The sequence below is a fragment of the Lepidochelys kempii genome, chromosome 9, assembly GCF_965140285.1.
Source record: "Lepidochelys kempii isolate rLepKem1 chromosome 9, rLepKem1.hap1, whole genome shotgun sequence".
Taxonomy (NCBI): domain Eukaryota; kingdom Metazoa; phylum Chordata; order Testudines; family Cheloniidae; genus Lepidochelys; species Lepidochelys kempii.
This window is the reverse complement of record NC_136388.1, coordinates 47,196,678-47,222,142: the sequence shown is the minus strand read 5'-3', so window position 1 is coordinate 47,222,142 and position 25,465 is coordinate 47,196,678. Positions and strand designations below refer to the sequence as shown.

Genomic DNA, 25,465 nt, shown 5'->3' with positions numbered 1-25,465 from the left:
TGGAGAGAAATGCTGCATGCATGCCACTTATCATACTGGGAAGAGCCTTAGGTGAAAAGATGGACAAAGTGATTCTTACATCAACTTCATACTTGACATGGTACAAAGGATCCAATAAGGATGCAGAGCACATAAAATACATGATGAATAAGTCAACCTATTCCAACTCCTTTGTAAACAGGAAGGATATTGAGCTCATCTTAATGTATTCTTAGCTTATTTTTTCTTTATACTATTTAAGTTGGCCTCAGAAGGTGACTTTACCCAAACACACATAATAATATAACCAAGGCCTCATGAATACCATAATTTTATGGCTGCAGAATTTACCCTTAGAGGCAGCTAGAAATTTTGGCCACAGAAATTTCACCCCCTGAAAATTCACCTGCTAGCTTTTCTGTCTTTAGCACCCAGTCGGAACATTTTGCTAAAAAACAATATTTTCCCTGGTTGCATTTCCTCCTCCACAAGGAGGAGTCCAGTTTTCAGTGTACATGCTCCTGGCAAGTGCCAACCCTGAATCTTGAAGAGCAGGAGCTTCTCAGGCAGTTTTCTTTGATTAGGATAAAACAGCTTGGAGGTCCTTCTCCTTCCCTCAAAGAAATAAATCACTAACCATTCAATAACCATTCCCACCTAGACCTCTCTCCTTTCACCTACTCTCACTCTTCTTACACTTCTCCTCACTGCTACCCCCTAGAACAAAGAAAATGGAAATATATAATTAATACTATTATGTAGTCACTGGATCTTGTCTTGAGCAACCACTTGAGTGACTGTTCAACACAAAAGCTCTAATAAAGGTGGAGAATATTTATTTTCAGTCTCAATGGGGATTTTGAAGACGGGATGTTGAATAGAAGTAGGTTTCAGAGTAGCAGTTGTGTTAGTCTGTATTCGCAAAAAGAAAAGGAGTACTTGTGGCACCTTAGAGTATTCCATTTTTAAAACACTTGCAGCAGCTTGAGCTGCATACACAAATTCAGAATTTCCAAGATGCCAAAAAATTCAGCATTTGTGTACTGGTGAAGTCATGAAGCCTTTGCACAGAATACACAGGAATTTAAGAATAAGCCTTTGTACTCTCAGAGATATCTACTTAACTATAATTCCATAAATTAGTTCTGCTGCCAACTACAGGAATGTGGCCTTTTCTCTGTAATGTAGTTGTATGTCATTCTTAATGTGATAAACATTCATGTGACTTTTTTGTAAACTTCCTCACACATCTCGAGTTGCTTTCTTCCTTCACAGCTGGCTGTTTGATAATCTATTACCCTCCTCCAAAAACCAGACTGGAAATTCAAGTTCATTAACAGACCTTATATTCATCTTTCAAGGTGAGATAGCATCTTATTCTACCTCAAGATTCAGAGAGAGAAAGAAAGAGAGAAAAGATGAGACAGAACAAAAGCATCTTGATCCATTATGATTTATTCTCTACAATACTTCATTAGAGGAAAGAGTTCAATGATTTACACTCAGAAGTTATATAGCTAGGAGGCAACCAAGTGTAATACAAATAATTGGTCTGACATCTCTGCACTGAATGTCAAAAGAAGTCTCCTTGCTTTAAGAAAAGAAAAGAAAATTAAACCAAAAAATGAAACATGTAGGTTCCAGAATACAAACAGAAAACAGCACTAAATCTGTGAAGACTGCAGATGTTAACGTATTATGAAAAACAGGTAATCCTGTGCCAAAGTTAAAATGAACTTTCAGGATTTCTTAGACGTTTTTGTTCTTATAAACTGTAGCTATGTGTGATATTTTGACCATAAAACTTTTCAGACTGAAATGGCCTCTATAGAGATTGGATGTTTAACATTATGAAAAAGAAAAGTTTAAGAACCTCACAGTGAAAACATTCCAACACTGACAACTCCAGTGATCAAAGATATTCTCCGGTGATTACTGTAAAACAAGACAATGCATAACTGCAGCAAGGTAACTTCCCAGGAATGGTTATCATGAGAATAAACCCTTCTGGACCAAAAGGCACTCAGCTAAGGATGAGCCAAATCCAAACCAGCTGACTATTGCTGGGACCCTCCAAAGAGCAGATTTTACCTGCTATACAGCTGAGGGCTACAGCAACTGAAGGGAACCCTGCAGAGACAATCTTTAATCCTAGTGGTCACCATTTATTTTGGTTGCCCACTTCTTGTCAGGCAACTGAAAAGCCGTATGTTTCATTTCAGACTTGTCTCATCCTTATGCATACCTGCCATCTAATGATTCAGAAATAGGATTATTTCCTGAGAACCACTGTCCCTGCCAGAGATTTTTCTGAGATGATGTGACTACTGGCATGCTTTTCAATTGATTTCTAACTGAACCCCACTTGGAACTGATTCTGAGAGTGCCCAGTTCTCAGACAGCAGACTGGTGTTTCTTGGGTCTGCTTGCTCTTCCACTCACAGCACCAAGACAAGAACACAGTCCATCTTTAACAGAGACATTTTTATTTATAGACTGGGGGGGGGGGGGGGGTTGGAAGTGGGAGGGGTAAGGCTTCCCCACTCCAGAGCCATTCAGCCCACTTCCATCTAATGCAACCAGGTCACTCAGTCCTAAAGTTCTGTTCTTAAAATGGCAGTTAACCCACCCCCTCCGCTATTAAAATCCAATCCAATCCAGAGAACACAATACACTTTCAAAGACACAGATCAGAGCAAACATTTGAAAAATAAACTATAGAGTTGTGTAGCCTGGCACTATATGCCTGCATGACCTGTCTCGCTAGTGTGCCCAGGGGTGAACAGCCTGGCACTATATACCTGCATGATCAGTCTCACTGAGCATGCTCAGGGGTGAAGTTTTAGCACCAATTGTTTCGCTTTTTTAAATCTTTAAAAATCAAATTCTAACATAGAACACTTGAACAGTAACGAGTGTAGCCCTATGTATCAGTACTGATTGACGGCGGAGGTGAATGGTATGTCCAGACCGGACCCTGCCCCCTCCCACATCAGTTCACGGCACCTAGGAGAGTAATTACAAATCACTCTAGTTTGTAACAAGACTGATTTATTCTCAGCAGCAGGAAATTGTGAAACAATCCCTTAATCTTCAAACTTGTTTCATCTACATCACAAGGGAAATGTGGTAATTCATAAGAATGACCCAGTACAGAAGCAAGGCTGGGACAATATTGCACAGATATCCAAAATAGGACCCCCTCCTTTTCCTCACATCTACATTCCCCCAAGAGCAGCACAACATGACACTGACAAGCAAAACTGCAAGGTTTTGTTCACTTCTTCAGAAGAATTAGAAGGAACAGCATGCTCAGTTTTGAGGTTTCTTACAGACCCACTTCCCACACAAGGAGAGAACTTGTGTAAATTTCTGGCTGGGAATATCAGACTGTTTAAAAAGCCAGCATTACCACACATATTTTAGAGGATATATGCAATCAAATATCCATTAGACCATTATGCTCTTAATCTGTGTTTTCTTTGACCATCCTTGCCTATTACCAAGATATTTGTAAGAAGCTTGTATAATCATTTTATAGCCCCTGCTGATTAATTTAGAGGTGCCATAATCCAGTATTCAGGACATCATTCAGGGACTAGGGTAGGAGGAGTATGCAGACTGGATAAGAAGATGCTTCCATTTAGTAGCAAAATATCTTGTGTAATCAGCAATGATGGGTGAGGAAATACAAAACGCACAGGAGTTTAATAGGGTTTGGGTAAAACTGATATTTAAAAAAAATTACTTGGTGTGGCAATGACTAAATTGTGTTAGACAGTGATTTACAAGGTAACCTACATAACTTTACTCTGTGGACCTGCCTTGAACTGGAACATCAACAACTCTCATATCAGATCAATAGTCACCCTAGAGAAAGTGGCTGTCCTGTTGAAAGGAATGTCTCGGAGAGTGCTTGCTTGACTTAAACAACTTTCAGGCACTAAATTCATTTGTATGACTGCAATCAATGCCCTGCAAGAGCCCCCTCCCATTCCCCAATCCGTCGTAGGCTCTACCACCAGTGTCTAAAGCAGTAAGGAAGCCTAGTTGTAATTGAGAGGAGATCTTCCAAGCAGACTCAAGTACCTCACCATTTCTGTTCAATAGCAGGCTACATCATAAAACACTGTTTAAACCAGCAAACTGAATATGAACCAGAAGAGGAGGGCTGGAGAATTCAACTGAGAGTGGAATCTGAGAATTAAAGCCTTCTGGGGTTTGTTTAAGCAATGGTTTCATTTGTAATACCATCCAAAGGGTGTTCACATCTTTAAAAGGTTTCCATCCAGCAGGAGGGGGTGCTATCCAGATGTTCAACCCTCCCCTTAACATGATGTCCACCTGTGATGTTTGGGGACTGTAATCAGATCTTGATACACAACAAATACCAGATTAAAAAAAGAATTTAAAATAACCTAAAAATGTTTTGTTGAACTCCGTTGCCCAGACTGCCAGAGGAACGCTCCTACTTGATCTGGGGGGCTTTCAAAATTAACAATTCAAGTTTCCAGAGTGTAGGACATACAAGGATACAGCAATATGAAAGTGGCACTTGCACTCCCAGAGGTCTTCTGCACCTCACTGCAATTCCTAGTTATGGAGCCCCAATCCAACTAAACCCCCATTTTGAGGGAAGGCTGAGATAAGGCTTGGGCCCCTGAAGTTCTGTCACACTCATATCATTCCCCCCAGGTCAGCTGGAAGGCAGACTTGGCAACGGAAGCTAGCATCATAAAATGGTGCAGTAATAGAAGTAACTGGACCAAGAAGAGGAGGCATCTGCCCCAATGATGTCATAGCCGTTGGTGGCAACTGGGGGGCGAGACTGGTCATGCAGCCTTGTGTCAGGAGTAATGATTGTAGAGGGGCGGGGCATGAAGAGTGCCATTCTGGAAACAATGCTGACGGGAAGCCATATATTCTGCATAACTGATTGTCACCTTCTCACTGCGGTACCTGGGAGGAAACAGGAAATAACAGGTTGTAACTACAACACAATATTCATCAGCAAAAATATCAAGTGTGTACTTATTATCTTAATTTATATAGCATCACAACGGTTGAGCAACCTCACAGAGCAAGATGGGCTCTGTGCCTGAAAAAATGTGAATTGTGAGATTGGAGTGAAAGGCTGAAGAAGGGCTTTGTGTCTCTATCCATCCATCCTATAAGCAATGCCCAACATTTTTCAAAGTTGGGTGCCTAAAAGCAGGTACCTAAACAAATATTTAAACACGTGATCAACATGACCAGATTTCCAACATGAGACCTCTCAGATGTCAATGAGTATTCAGCACCTTTGAGAATCAGGCCACTTTGATGCAGTTGCCTAAATATGAATTTAGGTACCTAACTTAAGGCATCCAAGCTTGTAAGATTTGGCCCATGATTCAAGAGAGGACACAAGTGACCTGCGCTAGCTCAGCACGAAAGACTGACAAAGGTATTTGTTGCTATAAACAGAACACTGTTTATGTCAGATCATGCGAGTCCTTCTACATAGCTCACTTTTCCACACACATTAGGTGTGTTTTAGCATCACATATTTCAACATTGGAGCCTGACTTGAGACAATCATAGTTACAGTGTTTCAGGAAGTGGTAATCTGGAACACTGGCAACAAGCTGCCAGTTTACATTCGTTACGCATGTCCACTTTGAGAAAAGGTGTGAGTTGTTTGCCATAAGCAGAGGAGTTAAACTTTTAGGGAAACAGTAGAATATTATTTTCGTTATTAATCCCTGATGTGAATTTAATTTTTAATATACTTGAAACATTTATGAAATGACTAATGAAGCTTCAAAGTAAAGGAGGGTTTCCTGAAGAGTGTACATAGCTACTCTGTGTTCTACCATCAGAATCCAAAAAATCTGAAGGTCCATTTTTTGGAAACTTGTGAATTTCTACAACAGATCAGGGTTTGCTTCCATGGACAGCATTTTACATATGTACACAACAGCTGAAGGCAAGTCCATATTATCCCTGGTTTTAATGAATCTTCACCCCATCCCTTCCTCTGTTACTATACCACATTTCCACTTCCTTGCTTAGGATGAGAGCTGACATGATAAATGATGCTGTTACAAGACAAGAAGCAGAAGTCCCCATTTTTACCCTACACACCCATATCCTGCAGATACTGCTTCCTCCTAGCAGACACAAAGGGAATAGAACCAACAGTGCAGTTGGGAGCATGGATAGGTGGGCAATTCTGAAAACCAGCCAACTTTAAGGCTGGTTCCACTTTAAAAGAGCTTTACCTTCCCTCACAGATATGCCATCTAACTGAGTAATATATGGACTAGGAGGGATCCATTGAGAAGAAACATCTACCTTATGTTATCTTAGTGAGATCTATTTCTTTTAATCTTTCACCTTGAAAAAAGTCAAGTAAATTTAGAGGTGGTAAAGTTTCGTTTGGAATTTGCTTACTTGGAGGTGCCCAGCTCCATAACTTCTGGATGAAGTGAACATATTACACTGTGTTGCAATATAAGCTCTCTACCTCATGGATAACATTTGCAATGCTGGCCTTCACCCTACACCTCTCATCTGAATATGGCATATCAATACTGGTATCAAAGGCAAGCAGAAGATGGAGTAATTGTTTTTGAAACCAATAATATACTATCCGATTAAGTTACAACTACAAAGCTGTCAGCTTACCTGGTGAGTTTAATTGTTTTCCTAAAGTCATTGGTAATCGGGGCCTTAAATCCACCTTTCCTGAGCAAGGAGTCTATGGTCTGGATCTGATCCCAGTCTGTTGAGAAGTAACAGCAAGGGGGATTATTACTTTAGTATACAGCCACATTGCAAAGAAAAGTGAGAGACAAACAGGGCTGTAGAAAACCAGAAAAACCAGTGCTGACAAAAAACGGAACATACAGCAGGTTACAGACTGAGCCTTATAAACACACTGAGTGAGTTGGACATGCATGGTCTCATACTTGCACACTTATCTACACACACTCCAACCCTTCTAAAATCCTAGGGGAACTGTAACTCTTGAAATATAGCAGCTTAGTGTTCTTCTGGGAAGGTCTCCGCCCTGCTACTGCTGCATGGACCGCTGACCCATTTCTCCATGTACCACTCAAGTTAGTTGTCTAAATCTTAAAATAATACCTAGCTCTTACAGAGTCGAATTTGGACCAGCCTGATGGTCTGGTGACAGCACAGTGCACTAGTGTGTGAGAGATCAGAATTAAAATTCCTACCTTGGTCTTTTGCCCCAGGGCCAGCAGGATGTGACAACTCAACTCTGCAATGTGGAGGAAAGGAGGCAATATTTTGTGCAGTTACAATAGTGGCCATTGCTAGTTGAGTGGGAATTGTGCTCAAAGGGTGCCTGGCTCCTGCCCTCATCTAGAGGAAGCTACATTAGCAAGAACGAGGAGGAAAGGGTCTCTCCTATTGGAATGCTGGTGCTGTGTGGCCTGCAGATATCCTTGGTGGTGGGAGAAACACCAAAGAGGAAACATGCAACACCGAATAAAGCTGAAAGGTCCAAACTTCAAGATCTTCCACCGTTTAAGTCCGGGATCCTTTCCACCCTAAAGGACTCAATTGTGTGTGTACATGGGAGGGGGAAGAAGGGCCAGATGAAAGCTAGACAGCAGTGGTGTGGAGTGTCTATTAGCCACATAATGTGTGGTGTGTTTGTGGCTCTAATGGAACGCCTTTCACAGCTATTGCAATCTAGACCCACAATCCTTAACTTTAAATATGCCAGTTCTGTGACAAGATAAACTGCCATACATGGCAGCCATCTGAAACCCACCTTGTTCCTTAGCAACCTCAGGTAAGTACGTGGCTGTACGTTTGACACCTTTCTCATTGATGAACTCTATTCTGATCCCATGGATCCCAACCTACAAATGGAAATGAAAAGCCAAGTGAGAAGTATTTGCTGGGATTGAATCCCTGACTGACTTATCTTCATCAAAGCACAATGCATCACTGCGCCAGTCTGGCCACATTCCTGCCACGGTAAAGGACCGTCTCTCTCTCCCAGACCAGCCTAACCAAAGGCTTCCCCAGATGGGCAAATGGCCCCCTGCCTTTTCTTCCAGGCCAGCACAACCAGTCTTCCTGCCTCCTCTCCTGGGCCAAACTAGGCCACAGACTTCTAACAGGGCAAAGAGCTTCCCATCTCCTCTCCTGGGCCAGCCAGGCCATGAGTTCCTGTAGAGGAAGAGTCACACCAGCAGACTACACCCACAAGCCAAAAACTTTGGCAAGTTCCCCTTCTTTATTTATCCTTATAAAATGAATGCCTTTCCATGTACTGTATCCCTAGCGTTCTGGCACCAATTGGCTCCTTAGGACCTAAACTATATCCTCATATTCCACCAAATTGTCTCTAGATTCCCATAAAACCAGCCACATCCTCACTCCTTTAACCCTCCAATCAGATCCCTTCCCAACCACAACAGGACTATTCGTCCATCACTTAACTGGTCTCTTTCCTGTCTCCTCTTGTTTTCCATCCCCAGTTCCTCTGAGCCCAGTTATAACATCCATACACCCTTGTAATGAAGGAGACACATTACCATGTACTAACCCGAACCCGAATGGAACGAGAGAGTGATGCAGAGTTCCAAATGCACCTGTTCTCACCTCCCAGTCCAGGTAGTCACTGGCATCCTCAAAGTTAGTGAGGAGGGAGACAGAGCAGAAAAGTTTAGGTAGCTCCTCACGGGTCAGGGGGGGAAATCGGCTGTCCTTAAGTGCACTACAGAGGGACAGAAACACATGGCCTAAAACCAGACACTGCATCAACATTTCAGACGCACACAGAGTCATTACATTTAAAACCTGCCTGAGATTACAGAAAACAATTTCTCCAGTCACAAAAGGCGAAGGACGTTGTAAGTAATCCTACCCTGTTATCTTCATATTATGTATCCAGAGACCTCAACATGGTTCACTAGAAGATACAACAGAGCTTCTCTGGATTTGTAAAGAAATAATCGCTTTGGCAAGAGAATTGAAACTGAATTAACCACCAAAACGTGCAGGCTGCGGGCACATTCAGCATGTAAATAAGTTTGAAATTACCTTTAAAAAAATTAAGAGGTCAAGCAAAATCCAGATGTCACAGATAACAGAAGACTCAGCTGTTGCAGAGATGGTCCATAAGGTCCCTGGTATGTCACGTTTTTCAACTATCGTGCAGTTCTGAATGTTTCTTTTATTATGAAATGTATAAAATTATACAGATTTATAAATCTAATAAAGTTTCTCTGATGCGTTGAATCCTCTTTAAAAACAGAGGTCTTTAGCAAGTTAGGCTGGTCTCAGAATAACTTCATTTTCAGTGTTATTACCTGGTTAATGTGTATTCCCTGAGTCCTGAATGAAGATTCATGGCTGAGAAGGTTCCAATGCAGCCACGAAGCCGCTTGTCTCGCCCCGTCTTCCACGTCACAAAAAGGGGACTGAAAAGGCAAAACACACACACACTAGCCTCAAAGAATCCCGGCCTTGGGGGAGACCAGCAAAGTGTGAAAAAGCAAGTGTGTGCTAACTCTGATAAGCATCAGTGTGCCATCTGTTACCCAGTAATTTTTTGTTAAAGGCATTCCCCTCCCACCCCCACTTTTCACACTACAGCTCAGTATCTATTACCTTTTCCCATGAGCAGCAGAGTTGCTTAACCCCATAGGTTGCCTCTCTGTGCAAGTCTCTGAATTCTTGGTATTGTCCACTAGTTTATACACAAATCCACAACAAATTAACACAGGTGAAACAAACACCTATATATTTATAGCATGCCTTTAAAACTGAAGGATGCCGAAGTGCTGTACAAAAAGCACACATTTAGGGTTGTGAAAAAAAGCTTTTCTTCAGGAAAAAAACAAACCTAGATTTTTCTGGGTTATGTCCATGTTCTGACATCTGGGTCAATTCTCCAGGGCTAGGAAAGTTTTTTTCCTTACTCCTTTTGCCTACGTTTAATTTGATTAATATTTATGTCTCCTGCTGAACAGACATTCTTGACTGAGCAGGAACAAAATACTACATCATCCCACCCTCTTACACAGTTTTACTGCAATTTTTCACACCCTTCTCTCCCAAGAATTTACATGAACATATTTGCAGGGTTTTTGGTTTTTTTGGGGTGGGGGTGGGTTGGTATGAGAAACCATAGGCTCTAATTTCAATCTGTGAATTGAATTAACTCCTAACTTTTTTAGAACAGGAAAGTGATGAGATTGTCAAGGTTTTCATTAGGCCCAGATGGGAAGCCTGGAGGGGGGAGTGGAACAGGAATGGGTGGAGTCATTGGTGGCTGGAGAGGAGGTTGTGATCAGTGGGTGGAATAGTCTCATTAGCTGCTGGAAAAGGGAAAGAGTTTGTGAAGGGCTGAGAGGAGGTATAAGGTCGTGAACCATTAGGGGGTTTGCTAGAATCTATAAACGTCTAGAAAGTTGGGCAGGGCATCTGACAATGTGGAGATGCACATAAAGCTAGGTAGCTAACCTTATTTTTCCAGGCTTCACAGTACTGAATTCAATTGTTGGTCACTTTTAATTCTAACCAGAATAAATGAGAAAGGTGTTAAATTAATGCTTCAAAACAAGTGATTAGTTGATACCAAACATCAGTGTACAAATTTCTCAGATTGAGTATGTCTAAAGATGAAAAGTGGTAGAAGAGAAGCAAGAGTATGGATGGAAGTAATGAAAGCAATTTTTCTAAAGAAAAATCTAAACACTGTCAAGAGTTGTGAATGAATAAAGTTAAAAAGGATTCATTCTCATCTCAAAAAAATGCAGAAAATTGGCTTTTTTTAAATTTTCAAAAGGTGCCATTGGAAGAAACTTTGTCTACTGAAGTGGAAGAGCAGACTCCTGATGAATTTATTGAACCTCTACGTGAGACATTTTCAATTACCAAAACCACTACGATATTTTGCTTGGGGCACAAAAATAAATGAAAATGTGAGCACTTCTCAAGTGCAGTCAGGTAAACTTCTGATGTATGGGTGTTTACAACACTACTTAAAATCCAGTGAGGAAAGCGACACCCAATAACATCCCTGAGCAAAAATGGAATTGCCATATTGGATCAGAGAAGTCACCATTAGTTCAGTTTCCTACCACTGACAGTGGCCAGTACCAGATACAGTCCCAGAAGAAGGAGCAAGAAAGACTCAAGTGGCAATTATGGAATTATCTGCCCAAATAGGAAGTTGAAAAATTCTTCCACAACCATTAGCAATATGATGGTTGTTTGAATGCAAAGAAACACAGGATTAATGGTTTGAGCAATGCTTGGTGGAACTCTCAGGAGAGTGCATCTCTACATTTTCATCCAGCTCCTGCATACTGAAACTGGCAATGGGCATGTGGAAAAACATAATACACATTTCACATAACAGACATAACTAAACTCACAAAAAGAGGTTTTCGAGGAACTTAGACTCCCGAGGAATCTTACTACCATAGAGTCGGTGGAAATTTGGCTTGATCTAGTAAATACTGGAACCACACAAGGACAAATTAAAAAAAATAAATCAGAAACGCTCTGGAACTCTTCCTTTACTTAGGTAACATGACACTGATCCCAAACAGAAAGGTCACAGGCTGAGCCCAGAAAAAGAGGGAGAGCCTGAAACATGGCTGATGGAACATAATCCTGAGTTAGTTCCTTCTTTTCTAGGATTGAAATTGAAGATGCATATTTCTACCCAAAATCTATGTTGTCAATGAACTGCATTGCCACTTTTTTGCATCAATATGATGGAAATATAATCACAGAGGGCAGGATAGTTGAATTCAGAATGGTGTCAATTTTCAGAAGACCAGCATACCTGATGCTGTACAGCCAGCATCCATTGTGCTGGTTTTTAGCACATTCACATTGTTTTGTTCAAAACTTCTTAAAATAATTGTTGATGTTGAAAAAGGATATAATCTGTAAAAGTATCCTGGTACCAGAGGACAAACAAAATATTGCTAGGTTTCGCTAATTAGCAAACTAGGAACTTGATCATGGTATTTTTGTTGTTTTCCTACTTCTAGGATTATAAGCTTTTTCATTTTATAACAAGTGCATCTACTTTACCATTTGTCTAGCATACCTGTCTGTCCACCTGACCTGGTCACCATTAGTGCATAACTTTGTCTCCCTTGTCTATACCTCTTAATTATAAGTTAACAGAGAGAAAAGGACACCATTGCAAATTACTTCTGTATTTTGGTCTAATTGCTTTGAGCACTTGACACCACTTAGTTTTATATAGTCTATTACACTTCTGTCTCATGCCCCAGCATGACAACATCATATGCCCATGCTCTTCCTAAGGGCCTGAGAGAGAGAGTTTGCTAGTAGCAGCAAAGCTAAAGAAGGAACAGCAAGCACTTGCACTGAGTAAAGGGAAGGAAGAGATAGGCCCACAGATGTGATGTTCTGCTCTCTTAGGACCTTTATAAGTATCACCTTAGGAACAGAAAAATCCTTATTGAAAAAGAGCAATTTTAAAAACTCGAGATGTACTATCAAAATCTTGAATTATTTAAAAGTGTTCTGTGATAGTGTGTGTGAAAGAGGTTACACAAAATAAAGTTGCATTATTGACTTGGGAATAGACAAAACAATACAGCTCATCTTCCTGTTCCAAGCAGCAAGCAACAAACAGTGAGCAGATGAATATATCCTTTTCTAAAAGAAACCCTGTGATCCCAGGGAATGACAAGGACCCATTCAGCTGGAAATATTTAGATTTGGATTTTACTGGCAACTATTTTATAGTCTAGCCTAGACCATTTCTCTGCTCAAATGTATTTATAATACTAGATAACACAGCCTACAGTAGTGTACAGCATGCGGCCAGAATCCTCATGTGATGACAACTGTACAGATACACAACCTATGTCATGTGGATGCCACATATTGATAACTAAATGGGGGTGGAAGCATCCAGTCTATTTAATAAGTCTATAACAAGCTTAGCTATTGACAAAGGTGGATGTACTTTTACCTAAATTTTACATTAATGTAAATTAATTAAAAAATTAAAAATTAAAGCGATTTATTTTTATCCACTTTTGGTGGTGGCTCATCTGTGCCACAACCCCTCTTCAAGGAGTCCCACAGGGTTCAATTCTCAGCCCACTGTTCTTTTCTATCTCCTTCTTTGTCATCTTTGACACCTGTAATGTCTTGTCATCCATGCTCTCTGCTTGTCTTGACTAAGTAAACTTGGGGGTTCCTCTCAACTTCCTCAGCTAAACCTCACTGTTTTTGATACAATATCAGACAGCGCTTCACCTTAGTTCAACTCTGTGAGGAAATGCTTGAGGAGTATCCTCACAGAACTAATCCATCTCCTTTTTCTCCTAGACACCTTCTTTGTTCATAGCCTTGGCATCATCCTTGAACCAGGACTCTCCATCTCTTCTATAGCTGCATATCTGCCTAACGCCATCTCCACAACACTGCCCATTTACACCATTGCTTTCATTCCTCCAAATCTTCATTATCTCACTGACTATTGCAACTCTCTGCATGTGTGAGAGGATTGGCAAAAGAATCAGCATTTGTCTCACCCACATCCTCAACCAACTTCAGCTGGCTCATCCTTTATTTCAGGATGGATCCCTTGTTTTCAATAACCTTACACTGATTTGCTTCAACCTACCGCTGACATAACTGATTGTCCTACCACTCACCAAGCAGTAGCCTCATCCCTTCACAAAATCAGCACGATAGGCATGAAGGTTGGTTTCACTGCAGTACCTGCCACATGATGTTGGCTCCCTATCCCATCCTCAAATTCACCATCTTATTTTAAATGTCTTCTGAAAAGCTCCATATCACTTCTGTTTCTCTTACTCTACTTTAACCCTTTTGCATGAAAGGCATTATACAAGTTAAAGCTGCATTGTGTTATAATGAGGGTGATTACTATATAATTAAGTTATTTCAGCAAGGAATCAAATCACAGTAGAGGGAAGTTAGGGATGCTTTATCATAAACTGGGATTGTACATCTTGGTAAGGGATATATTGCATTACCTAGCCCATTAGATAGGGAGCTGAAGCTTCTGGGTAAGCCTATTGCTCTTCCCACAAAGAGTTTCCAAGCTTAACATTTGCCCTCTATTAGCATGACAAATAGAAATGTTATTCTCTAAATGCCTACTCATGTCCAACAACAAATCAGATGAGAGTTTTACTCCCTGCTTATGGTCAGTCTTTTTGTTTTTGATTTTAGATCATCCTACAAGCCACACAATACCCCCCTTGTGTTCCTGAACACTAGTTTGCCTGTTTTCCAAAAATCCCTTCTCCCGCCCCAACAAGTCAGAGCCCTGGGTGCTGGACTGTCAGGTTTCTTCCTGCACATATGGGTTTACTCACTAGGGATCATTGGTAAATCGAGGAAGTCGTGGCTGAGGGAAACCATAGAGATGACAGTAGAGTACGTCAAAGCAGTAGCAGCACATCTCCGCTGTCACTACAAGGTTCTTGGTACTGTTGGCAGTTCCATTAGGCCGAGAAAGTGGGCTCAGAGCTCCTGAAGTGGGATTCATTCGAGTAATTGGGGAATTTGCAGGGCCCAAAGTTAAGTCAGATATGTTCTCCCGTCCATTGCTCCCATCTGCATGCTGGTGGTTCTGAAGATGACCTGAACTTGAGCCTGGCACAGTTGTAGCCTGATTCCCGTGACTGTGTGTTCCACTCCCAGACAATTTGGGTTTCTTTACCCCACAACAGCCTGCTGCCAACTTGGGCTCAAGTGGAGGAACACAGCGTCTTTTTCCCATCCTGATTCAGCACTTGCTGCCTGGAGCACTGCAGAACCCTGGCAAAAAAAGCAATATAAAAGATTGTTACACTTGGTAAAAAAAGCAAGAGAGTCTTCCTCTCCCCTATTAAGATATCAGACAGGTTCATTTTGGGAGGAGAAATGGCAGAGCAACACACTGACAGATACAAAACAACACCCAATGCACTGTATGGAGAGCGATTGTTTCATTGCAGAGTGAAAATGTATAAGCGCCACTGTCTCCACCTGATCACACTAATAACGTGATTGGTGGGGCTTACTGTATATTTTAGAAATAGAAGTAGGAAAATCAATACAAGAAAAATCATTTGGCCTTCAAGCAGGAAGTGAAATAGAAAAAAAAGTGCTGGGACTCTAGTCACATCCCACTTGGCACTCTTCACTCCCTTGGGGCTCATTCTTTCACCTACTGGCTACTGCCTCTCCCTTAATGGCTGTTAGCCCTTCATGTGGTGGGTTCCCCCTCCCCCACTCTCCTAAAGGATGTGGTCCACAGATCTTTTCTTGCAAGTTTCTTGAGAGCAAGGCTGTTGGCTCTCCTCCCCTTGATTCAACTCAGGCCTGGTCAATATATGTCAAGAAGAAAAGGAAGCTGCCACCATAAACTGCTGTTTTATAAAAAGAAGCCACTACTGCAGACTCCAGCACACCAGGACTAGAACCACCAGCTGAAGGAAGCTGATAGTGTTTGCACACATCAAGTGCCAGCAATACAAACTCAAACCAGAGCTCATGGACAGGAAGGACTGTAGGTGGATATGTACCAGGGTAGGGAGTAGCTTTAAGCACAGCGTATACCCAGCATAAGAGAAGGAAACAGACTACCAGCCATGGGGGAGGGAGTACAATTTACCATGGTCACAAGATGTAGGGAGGAAAAACAGAGTGCAGACTCATGCACCCTGGGAAGGGGCAGACTGAATGTAGGCACAGAGATTTGGGCACCTGTGCAAGAGGGTCAGGAAACGATTGAGGGTCAGCATGCACAATGGGTAAGAATCTATGTAGATAAGTACATGGTCCCAACACCATAATATCCAAGCATATCAAATTTGAATGTGTTTGTCCTCACAACAACCCTGTGAGGTAGGGCAGTATCAGCCCCAGTTTTCATAATGGAGAACTAAGGCATGGAGAGTCTAAGTGATTTACCCAAGGTCACAAAGGAAGCGTAGCAGAGCCAGAATCAAACCCAGGTCTCTATTTGGCAGGCCAATGTTTTGACCACTGGACCATTCTTCCAACTTCCAAATGTTCAAGTGGTCAGTGAAATGAGTGCACACACAGGCTGGGAGGAAAAGAACCAATTTTGTATATAGCTGGTTAGACTGTTTTTGCAAGTAAATTCCCTTTCCTACAACTAAGAGCAATTTGAGCTCTAAGGAGTTACTTTAGCTGCCACAGGACTGTTGTGCAATCCCAAAACGGATCATGATTGGTTCGGGATGTTTGTCAGTTGCTCTCTCTCGCTCTGGACTACTTCCATTTAAAGTGTTTAGGAACATCAGGACATTTAAAACAGAAGGGACATAGAACAGGAAACTATAGCATAAGGAACAATTCTTCAGTGGCTTCAGGGGACAGATAGATGACTTAATTCTTTCCTCTCTTCCTTCATGCCCAAATACAAATGAAAAATATTAGATAGAAATTTGACAAAATGATCTCTGAAACAATTAAGTGTTTAAGTTTCATATACTTAGACTTCAGTGTTAACAGCTGTTGAGATGAACCCCTCTGCAATATTGCTGTATTGCCTTCATGAAAACAGTGCATTTGTTCACTGTTTTTGCAAATAATTTTTTTTTTTAAATAAAAATTTAAGCTCTGAGCATGTATCGTTACACAGAGAGAGAAATAGCATGGAAAGGAGGTCTTCCATGTTCTCATCTCTTCAGAGGCTCTGTATTAGGTAGAACCATCCTGCTAACAACAGAGAGCTGCACACATCAAATGACTGACTCCTGCATCAGCCAAAGTGCATCACTTATGAGCTACTAATGACTCCTTCCACTCATCCTATACCCCAACCCTCACAACAGCCAACCTTCAGTTCAATCAAGGTGTTACTACCACAAAGATCAAACGTCAGCTCTTCATTTTTGTTACCATAGGACTATAATTCATTATATGGCAATAGAAACAACGGCTCCAATCAGCAAAGATGGTCATTTTTGTAGTAACATTCTTGGGTCTTATGAACAAGCGCAGTGATTTATTTTCCATTTTGATATGGATAGGGCAAGAGATATGGTTCTACATGCTTTAAACAAAGTCAAGTGAATGAGTTTAATGCTCATGAAACTAAGGGACTAAATTGCACAGGTATGTGATGTGCCATCTTTCCCATACAACTATGCCAATACACCTCCATCCTGACCTGCAACAGCCCAATATTGCAGTCCAAGTTTGGTTTTCAGCAGTGACCACTCATCCTCCCCAATTGCTTTGTGAACAAATGACGACTAGAGTGACACCAAGATTATTTTCACTTGTGACCTAATCTAGGATTTGACTGAGTAGAGATGAAGGCACTAGCTTTCTTCAAAGCAAGAGCTGCCTTGTAATGTGTTTGTAAGGCACACGGGAGCCTCAAACTGGACACGAATGTAACACAAATGAACCAAGTCACACCACACAGCTCTCACTTTATCACTCTTAAATTCACCACATACATATCCATTTACATATTAGACTACATCTTTTGAGAGGAGCAGAAAGACTAACAGTGCATGCTCAAGAAACACTTGTTTCAGAGATTGGGCACGAGAATCTTGAGGTTTCCAGCCATTTAAACAACATATCCCTTAAAAGCACGACACTTGGTCATCCTGCCACAATGTTAATTTATGATGGAGAGTTGACAAAACATGAAAACCCTTTCAGTTTATCCAGCAAGGTAACTTTAGCACCCTGGGGGGCTGGCAGATGGTAGCCCAGAGAGAAACAATTATAGTAAAGTGCAAAGAAATAGGAGCTTACTATGTTGTTGTATTAGCATGAGGTCATACTTACCGAAAACAGAAAGCTTGTATTGCCAAGAGAGCAGCAGCCTGTGGGGGAAGCTACTTTATATCAGGAATGAATTCTCTTTTCTCAGGTCCCATTCCTATTCCCCAAATCTGAAAGGGAGGATTTCAGGGATTGTGTTATAGATGAGGCTGAAGTTATAAAATGGTCATTACATGAAGACAAGAATTGTACAAAAAGATTCATGGAAGCTAGTGACTGGAGAGGAGACCACTCCTAACCACCAGGCCTAGGCGACATATGGGAAGAGGTGGATCAAGTGAAGCAGCTAACAAAGGCTGGGTATCTATCAATCATCACATTCCCTGGACCACTTACATATGCTGCTCTCTGGGTATAATATAAACTCATTCAGAAGTCAGCATACAATGACCAGATACTTTAGTGGAGGCACTGTTTTTGATACAATATCAGACAGCGCTTCACCTTAATTAAACTCTGCCCTGGACGAGGAACTGCCTTCCCATCCTTCAGGAAAGGGCAAGACACCCACACAGCAACCAGGTGCTTTCAATAAACTCCAATTACTCTAAATTCCCCACATTTTATGTCTTGGGGTATCTGCAAGGACTGGCAGGGGTGGGGTGGAGATGGGGCAGGTGACTGGGTGCACGTGCAGTGAGACACGCAGGGGAGGGCAGGAGGAACTGGCAGGGGAGAAGCTGGCCTGAGAGGCAATATAGCACATGTGGGGGAGGGAAAGAGACGACTGGACAAGTGAGGAGAAAGCAGGTGGTGTGAGGGGTTTAGGTGGCTAGAGATGACCAGGCAAGCGGGGAGGGAGGTGACCAGGTGGGGGATGATGGGGCAGCAGGTGATCAGTTAGGAGGGCAAGAAGTGGCCACTGGGGCCTAAGGGGATAGGATGACCAGATGTCCCAATTTTATAGGGACAATCCCGATATTTGAGGCTTTTTTTTTATATAGGGGGTATTAACCCACACACCCTGTCCCGATTTTTCACACTTGCTATCTGGTCACCCTATAAGGGGAGGAAGGTGATTGGGCAGGTGATGGGGCAAAAGATGACCAGACGGGGGAAGAGAGCAAGAGGTGAGTGGGCGGGAGCAGGAGATGTAAGGACAGGGGAAAAGAAGGCGACAGGGCAGGAGGTGACCAGGAGGGGGGAAAGGAGGAGCCAGAGCAAGAGGTGACCAGGCAGGGGCAGGAGATGTAAGGGCAGGGGGAAAGGAGAGGATAGGACAAGTGACTAGGAGGATGGTGGAAGGAGGTGATAGGGCAGCAAGTAACGTGGGGGGGGGGGGGGAAGGCGGAGGAGACAGGGCAGGGGCTGGTGGGTCAGCAGTAGGAGACCAGCGGGGGTTGGGGGAGAAGGTGACTGGGGAGGTGATGAGGCAGGAGATGAGCGGGGCGGGGGCAGCGAGGCTGCTTCTTGCCAACAGGCGACACCCGAGGCCGCTAAACTTTCCGGGACGGGGGCGAGCGGGGCTGCCCAGTCACCGCCCCCCCGTCTCCGCCGTCCCGGTTCAGGGCGGGGATTTAACCTCCACCGCCCCGCGCGCAGGGAGGGGGCCCGGCTCCCCCGAGCACAGAGACCGCTGTGGGTGGATGGGGGCCTGGCCGGGGACTTGCCCACCTTCTGCTCCAGCGCCGGAGGCTGCTTCTCTGCCGTCTCAGCCCAGCCGCCGCCGCCTCCCCTCCGCCGCCTCCTCCCGCTTCATGGAGCCATGGGCTGGGCAGGGGCTCCCCGGAGAAGCGGGTCCGGCGGGGCGGGGGGGCCGCACAGCGAAGCCGGGACGAGGAATCCCACAAGCCGCCGTGCAGAGGGGCTGGAGGACTGGAAGGGAGCGAGGCAGCACCTAGGTCCTCCCCTATCCCAGAAGCCTCCTCCCTGACAGTGAGGTAATAGGGGAAGAATGTGCACAGTCCGCCAGCCTCCCATCGGCCCCGCGGCCGTGGCCGGACCATAGAGAAGAAGGGATAGTCTTCCACAAAGAAACCATAGATGCCGAATACTTCCGCTTCATATCATGTGACCCCAACTACAGGTCGCGCCTTTCTTATCATGTGAGAAATCGCACGTGACTCTTTCAACACGAATGGGTTAAAATGGCTCTTCCTCTCCCCCTCCCTTCCCGATTGCGTGAGAACCGTTGGCTTGGGCCATTGGCTGATGGAAGGGCCTGACTCACGCGGTGTAAATTCTGCTCTCTCATTGGATAATGGACACGGTCAGAGGAGCGCCCGCGGCTGGGGGCGGAGAAGGGCATGCGCACCAGAACTGTGGGGTGGGCGGAGGTGTCTGCTTCGTGACGTGTAAGCGAGCGGCTCAGAGTCCGCTGTGTGGGAGGGGGCTGGGACAGGCTCCGCGCCACAGTCCCGACTCTCCTGTAGACGAGGCTATTCCGCAAAGCGGCGCCCTCAGCTAAATGGCTCGTGTCTCTGGCGGGGGTCGGGAGCCGGCTCGTGCCGGGGCTCCTCTACACGAACCGCTTCTGACTGGCTGAAGCCAGCGCCAGCCATATGGGGGGGGCCGGTACCCCAGAGCGGGCATCTCGGGGCGAGCTGTGGCCGCGCGTCCTGGGGGGTGGTGGTGGTGCCGGTGCCTTCTCAACGGCGGCTCGCAGAGGCACAGCAGGGACTGGTGACTGTGCAGCCGTCCTGGGACTCCTTTATTCCTGCTGGTCTTAGCACTTGGGCATGGCCATTGGCCACACTATACAACTATGTTGGCCTCGCTTTTGTGGCTGCACCCTGTGTTCTTAAGACTGGCCCTACTAGGTCAGAGCAAAGGTCCATCGAGCCCAGCAGCCTGTCTTCCGACAGCGGCCAATGCCAGGTGCCCCAGAGGGAATGAACAAAACACCTAATCATCAAGTGATCCAGCCTGTTGCCTATTCCTAGCTTCTGGCAAATAGGGGCTAGGGACACCAGCCTTGCCCATCCTGGCTAATAGCCATTGATGGACCTATCCTCCATGAATTTATCTAGTTCTTTTTTGAACCCTGGTATAGTCTTGACCTTGACGACATCCTCAGGCAAGGAGTTCCACTGGTTGACGGTATGTTGTGTGAAAAAATACTTCCTTTTGTTTGTTGTAAACCTGCTGCCTATTAATTTCATTTGGTGACCTCAAGTTCTTGTGTTCTGAAAAGGAGTAAATAACACTTCCTTATTTCCTTTCTCCATCCCGGTCACGATTTTATAGACCTCTATCATATCCCCATTAGTCATTTCTTTTCCAAGCTAAAAAGTCCTACTCTTACTAACCACTCATATGGAAGCTGTGCCATACATCTTATTATTTTTGTTGCCCTTTTCTGAACCTTTTCCAATTCCACTTAAGTGCAATTAATCGACAACCCTAGTTTTGAGTTTTTTTTAATGAAACAGCTAACTCATATGATTAACTGCTAAAAAATCGTGATTAAAAAAATCAATCACGATTAATCGTACTGTTAATAGATTACCAACTGACATTTATTAAATATTTTTGGATGTTTTTCTGCATTTTCAAATATATCAATTTCAATTACAACACAATACAAAGGGTACAGTGCTTACTTTATATTGTTGCAAATATTTGCACTGTAAAAATTATAGCATTTTTCATCTCATACAAGTACTGTAGTGCAATCTCTATTATGAAAGTGCAACTTACAAATTAGGGGTTTTTTTGTTACATAACTGCACTCAAAAACAAAACAATGTAAAACATTAGAGCCTACACCTCTACTCAGTCCTACTTCTTGTTCAGGCAATCGCTAAGGGTATGTCTACACTACGGAATAAGGTCGAATTTATAGAAGTCGGTTTTTTAGAAATCGGTTTTATATATTCGAGTGTGTGTGTCCCCACAGAAAATGCTCTAAGTGCATTAACTCGGCGGAGCGCTTCCACAGTACCGAGGCTAGAGTCGACTTCCGGAGCATTGCACTGTGGGTAGCTATCCCACAGTTCCCGCAGTCTCCGCTACCCATTGGAATTCTGGGTTGAGATCCCAATGCCTGATGGGGCTAAAACATTGTCGCGGGTGGTTCTGGGTACATATCGTCAGGCCCCCATTCCCTCCCTCCCTCCGTGAAAGCAAGGGCAGACAATCGTTTCGCGCCTTTTTTCCTGAGTTACCTGTGCAGACGCCATACCACGGCAAGCATGGAGCCCGCTCAGGTAACCGTCACCCTATGTCTCCTGGGTGCTGGCAGATGCGGTACGGCATTGCTACACAGTAGCAGCAACCCCTTGCCTTGTGGCAGCAGACGGTACAGTACGACTGGTAGCTGTCATCGTCATGTCCGAGGTGTTCCTGGCCACATCGGCTGGGAGCGCCTGGGCAGACATGGGCGCAGGGACTAAATTTGGAGTGACTTGACCAGGTCATTCTCTTTAGTCCTGCAGTCAGTCCTATTGAACCGTCTTATGGTGAGCGGGCAGGCGATACGGACTGCTAGCAGTCGTACTGTACCATCTTCTGCCGAGCAGCCATGAGATGTGGATGGCATGCAGTCCTTCTGCACCGTCTGCTGCCAGCCAAAGATGTAAAAGATAGATGGAGTGGATCAAAACAAGAAATAGACCAGATTTGTTTTGTACTCATTTGCTTTCCCCCATCCCCTGTCTAGGGGACTCATTCTTCTAGGTCACACTGCAGTCACTCACAGAGAAGGTGCAGCGAGGTAAATCTAGCCATGTATCAATCAGAGGCCAGGCTAACCTTCTTGTTCCAATAAGAACGATAACTTAGGTGCACCATTTCTTATTGGAACCCTCCGTGAAGTCCTGCCTGAAATACTCCTAGATGTAAAGCCACCCCCTTTGTTGATTTTAGCTCCCTGAAGCCAACCCTGTAAGCCATGTCCTCAGTCGCCCCTCCCGGTGTCAGAGCAACGGCAAACAATCGGGCATCTGAGAGTGCTGTCCAGAGCAGTCACAATGGAGCACTCTGATGGGGCTAAAACATTGTCGAGGGTGGTTCTGGGTACGTATCGTCAGACCCCCGTTCCCTCCCTCCCTCCATGAAAGCAAGGGCAGACAATCATTTCGCGCCTTTTTTCCTGAGTTACCTGTGCAGACGCCATACCACGGCAAGCATGGAGCCCGCTCAGGTAACCGTCACCCTATGTCTCCTGGGTGCTGGCAGACGTGGTACGGCTTTGCTGCACAGTAGCAGCAACCCATTGCTTTCTGGCAGCAGACGGTGCAATACGATTGGTAGTCGTCCTCGTCGTGTCTGAGGTGTTCCTGGCCACGTCGGCTGGGAGCGCCTGGGCAGACATGGGCGCAGGGACTAAATTTGGAGTGACTTGACCAGGTCATTGTCTTTAGTCCTGCAGTCAGTCCTATTGAACCGTCTTATGGTGAGCGGGCAGGCGATACAGACTGCTAGCAGTCGTACTGTACCATCTTCTGCCAGGCAGGCAAGAGATGAGGATTGCTAGTAGTCGTATTGTACCATCTTCTGCCAGGCAGGCAAGAGATGAGGATTGCTAGTAGTCGTATTGTACCATCTTCTGCCAGGCAGGCAAGAGATGAGGATGGCTAGCAGTCGTATTATACCATCTTCTGCCAAGCAGCCATGAGATGTGGATGGCATGCAGTCCTTCTGCACCGTCTGCTGCCAGCCAAAGATGTAAAAGATAGATGGAGTGGGTCAAAACAAGAAATAGACCAGATTTGTTTTGTACTCATTTGCCTCCTCCCCTGTCTAGGGGACTCATTCTTCTAGGTCACACTGCAGTCACTCACAGAGAAGGTGCAGCGAGGTAAATCTAGCCATGTATCAATCAGAGGCCAGGCTAACCTCCTTGTTCCAATAAGAACGATAACTTAGGTGCACCATTTCTTATTGGAACCCTCCGTGAAGTCCTGCCTGAAATACTCCTTGATGTAAAGACACCCACTTTGTTGATTTTAGCTCCCTGAAGCCAACCCTGTAAGCCGTGTCGTCAGTCGCCCCTCCCTCCGTCAGAGCAACGGCAGACAATCGTTCCGCGCCTTTTTTCTGTGCGGACGCCATACCAAGGCAAGCATGGAGGCCGCTCAGCTCACTTTGGCAATTAGGAGCACATTAAACACAACACGCATTATCCAGCAGTATATGCAGCACCGGAACCTGGCAAAGCGATACCGGGCGAGGAGACGACGTCAGCACGGTCCCGTGAGTGATCAGGACATGGACACAGATTTCTCTGAAAGCATGGGCCCTGCCAATGCATGCATCATGGTGCTAATGGGGCAGGTTCATGCTGTGGAACGCCGATTCTGGGCTCGGGAAACAAGCACAGACTGGTGGGACCGCATAGTGTTGCAGGTCTGGGACGATTCCCAGTGGCTGCAAAACTTTCGCATGCGTAAGGGCACTTTCATGGAACTTTGTGACTTGCTTTCCCCTGCCCTGAGGCGCATGAATACCAAGATGAGAGCAGCCCTCACAGTTGAGAAGCGAGTGGCGATAGCCCTGTGGAAGCTTGCAACGCCAGACAGCTACCGGTCAGTTGGGAATCAATTTGGAGTGGGCAAATCTACTGTGGGGGCTGCTGTGATGCAAGTAGCCCACGCAATCAAAGATCTGCTGATATCAAGGGTAGTGACCCTGGGAAATGTGCAGGTCATAGTGGATGGCTTTGCTGCAATGGGATTCCCTAACTGTGGTGGGGCTATAGATGGAACCCATATCCCTATCTTGGCACCGGAACACCAAGCCGCCGAGTACATAAACCGCAAGGGGCACTTTTCGATAGTGCTGCAAGCTCTGGTGGATCACAAGGGACGTTTCACCAACATCAACGTGGGATGGCCGGGAAAGGTGCATGACGCTTGCATCTTCAGGAACTCTGGTCTGTTTCAAAAGCTGCAGGAAGGGACTTTATTCCCAGACCAGAAAATAACTGTTGGGGATGTTGAAATGCCTATATGTATCCTTGGGGACCCAGCCTACCCCTTAATGCCATGGCTCATGAAGCCGTACACAGGCAGCCTGGACAGTAGTCAGGAGCTGTTCAACTACAGGCTGAGCAAGTGCAGAATGGTGGTAGAATGTGCATTTGGACATTTAAAGGCGCGTTGGCGCAGTTTACTGACTCGCTTAGACCTCAGCGAAACCAATATTCCCACTGTTATTACTGCTTGCTGTGTGCTCCACAATCTCTGTGAGAGTAAGGGGGAGACGTTTATGGCGGGGTGGGAGGTTGAGGCAAATCGCCTGGCTGCTGGTTACGCGCAGCCAGACACCAGGGTGGTTAGAAGAGCACAGGAGGGCGCGGTACGCATCAGAGAAGCTTTGAAAACCGGTTTCATGACTGGCCAGGCTACGGTGTGAAAGTTCTGTTTGTTTCTCCTTGATGAAACCCCCCGCCCCTTGGTTCACTCTACTTCCCTGTAAGCTAACCACCCGCCCCTCCTCCCTTCAATCACCGCTTGCAGAGGCAATGAAGTCATTGTTGCTTCACATTCATGCATTCTTTATTCATTATCACACAAATAGGGGGATGACTACCAAGGTAGCCTAGGAGGGGTGGTGGAGGAGGGAAGGAAAATGGCACACAACACTTTAAAAGTTTACAACTTTAAAATTTATTGAATGACAGCCTTCTTTTTTTTGGGCAATCCTCTGTGGTGGAGTGGCTGGTTGGCCGGAGGCCCCCCCACCGCATTCTTGGGCGTCTGGGTGTGGAGGCTATGGAACTTGGGGA

At 44.7% G+C, this 25,465-nt stretch overlaps 1 protein-coding gene across 2 annotated transcripts; it reads right to left on the bottom strand.

The window, feature by feature from the left end:
* Positions 1-1,418: 1,418 nt before the first annotated feature.
* AMMECR1L (AMMECR1 like) lies at positions 1,419-19,709 on the bottom strand. Of its 2 annotated transcripts, XM_073360145.2 has the most exons (8): positions 19,411-19,706; positions 17,800-17,906; positions 14,355-14,799; positions 9,315-9,425; positions 8,605-8,719; positions 7,766-7,856; positions 6,649-6,745; positions 1,419-4,938 (listed from the first exon to the last, which is right to left on the bottom strand). In XM_073360145.2, exons 3-8 carry the CDS (start codon positions 14,759-14,761, stop codon positions 4,827-4,829), a joined length of 933 nt encoding a protein of 310 aa, XP_073216246.1. In that variant the 5' UTR covers positions 14,762-14,799; positions 17,800-17,906; positions 19,411-19,706; the 3' UTR covers positions 1,419-4,826. The 2 variants fall into 2 exon arrangements, with proteins under 2 accessions (XP_073216246.1, XP_073216247.1); XM_073360146.2 differs by lacking the exon at positions 7,766-7,856 and having other exon boundaries at positions 8,538-8,719; positions 19,411-19,709.
* Between the last annotated feature and the right edge of the window lie 5,756 nt (positions 19,710-25,465).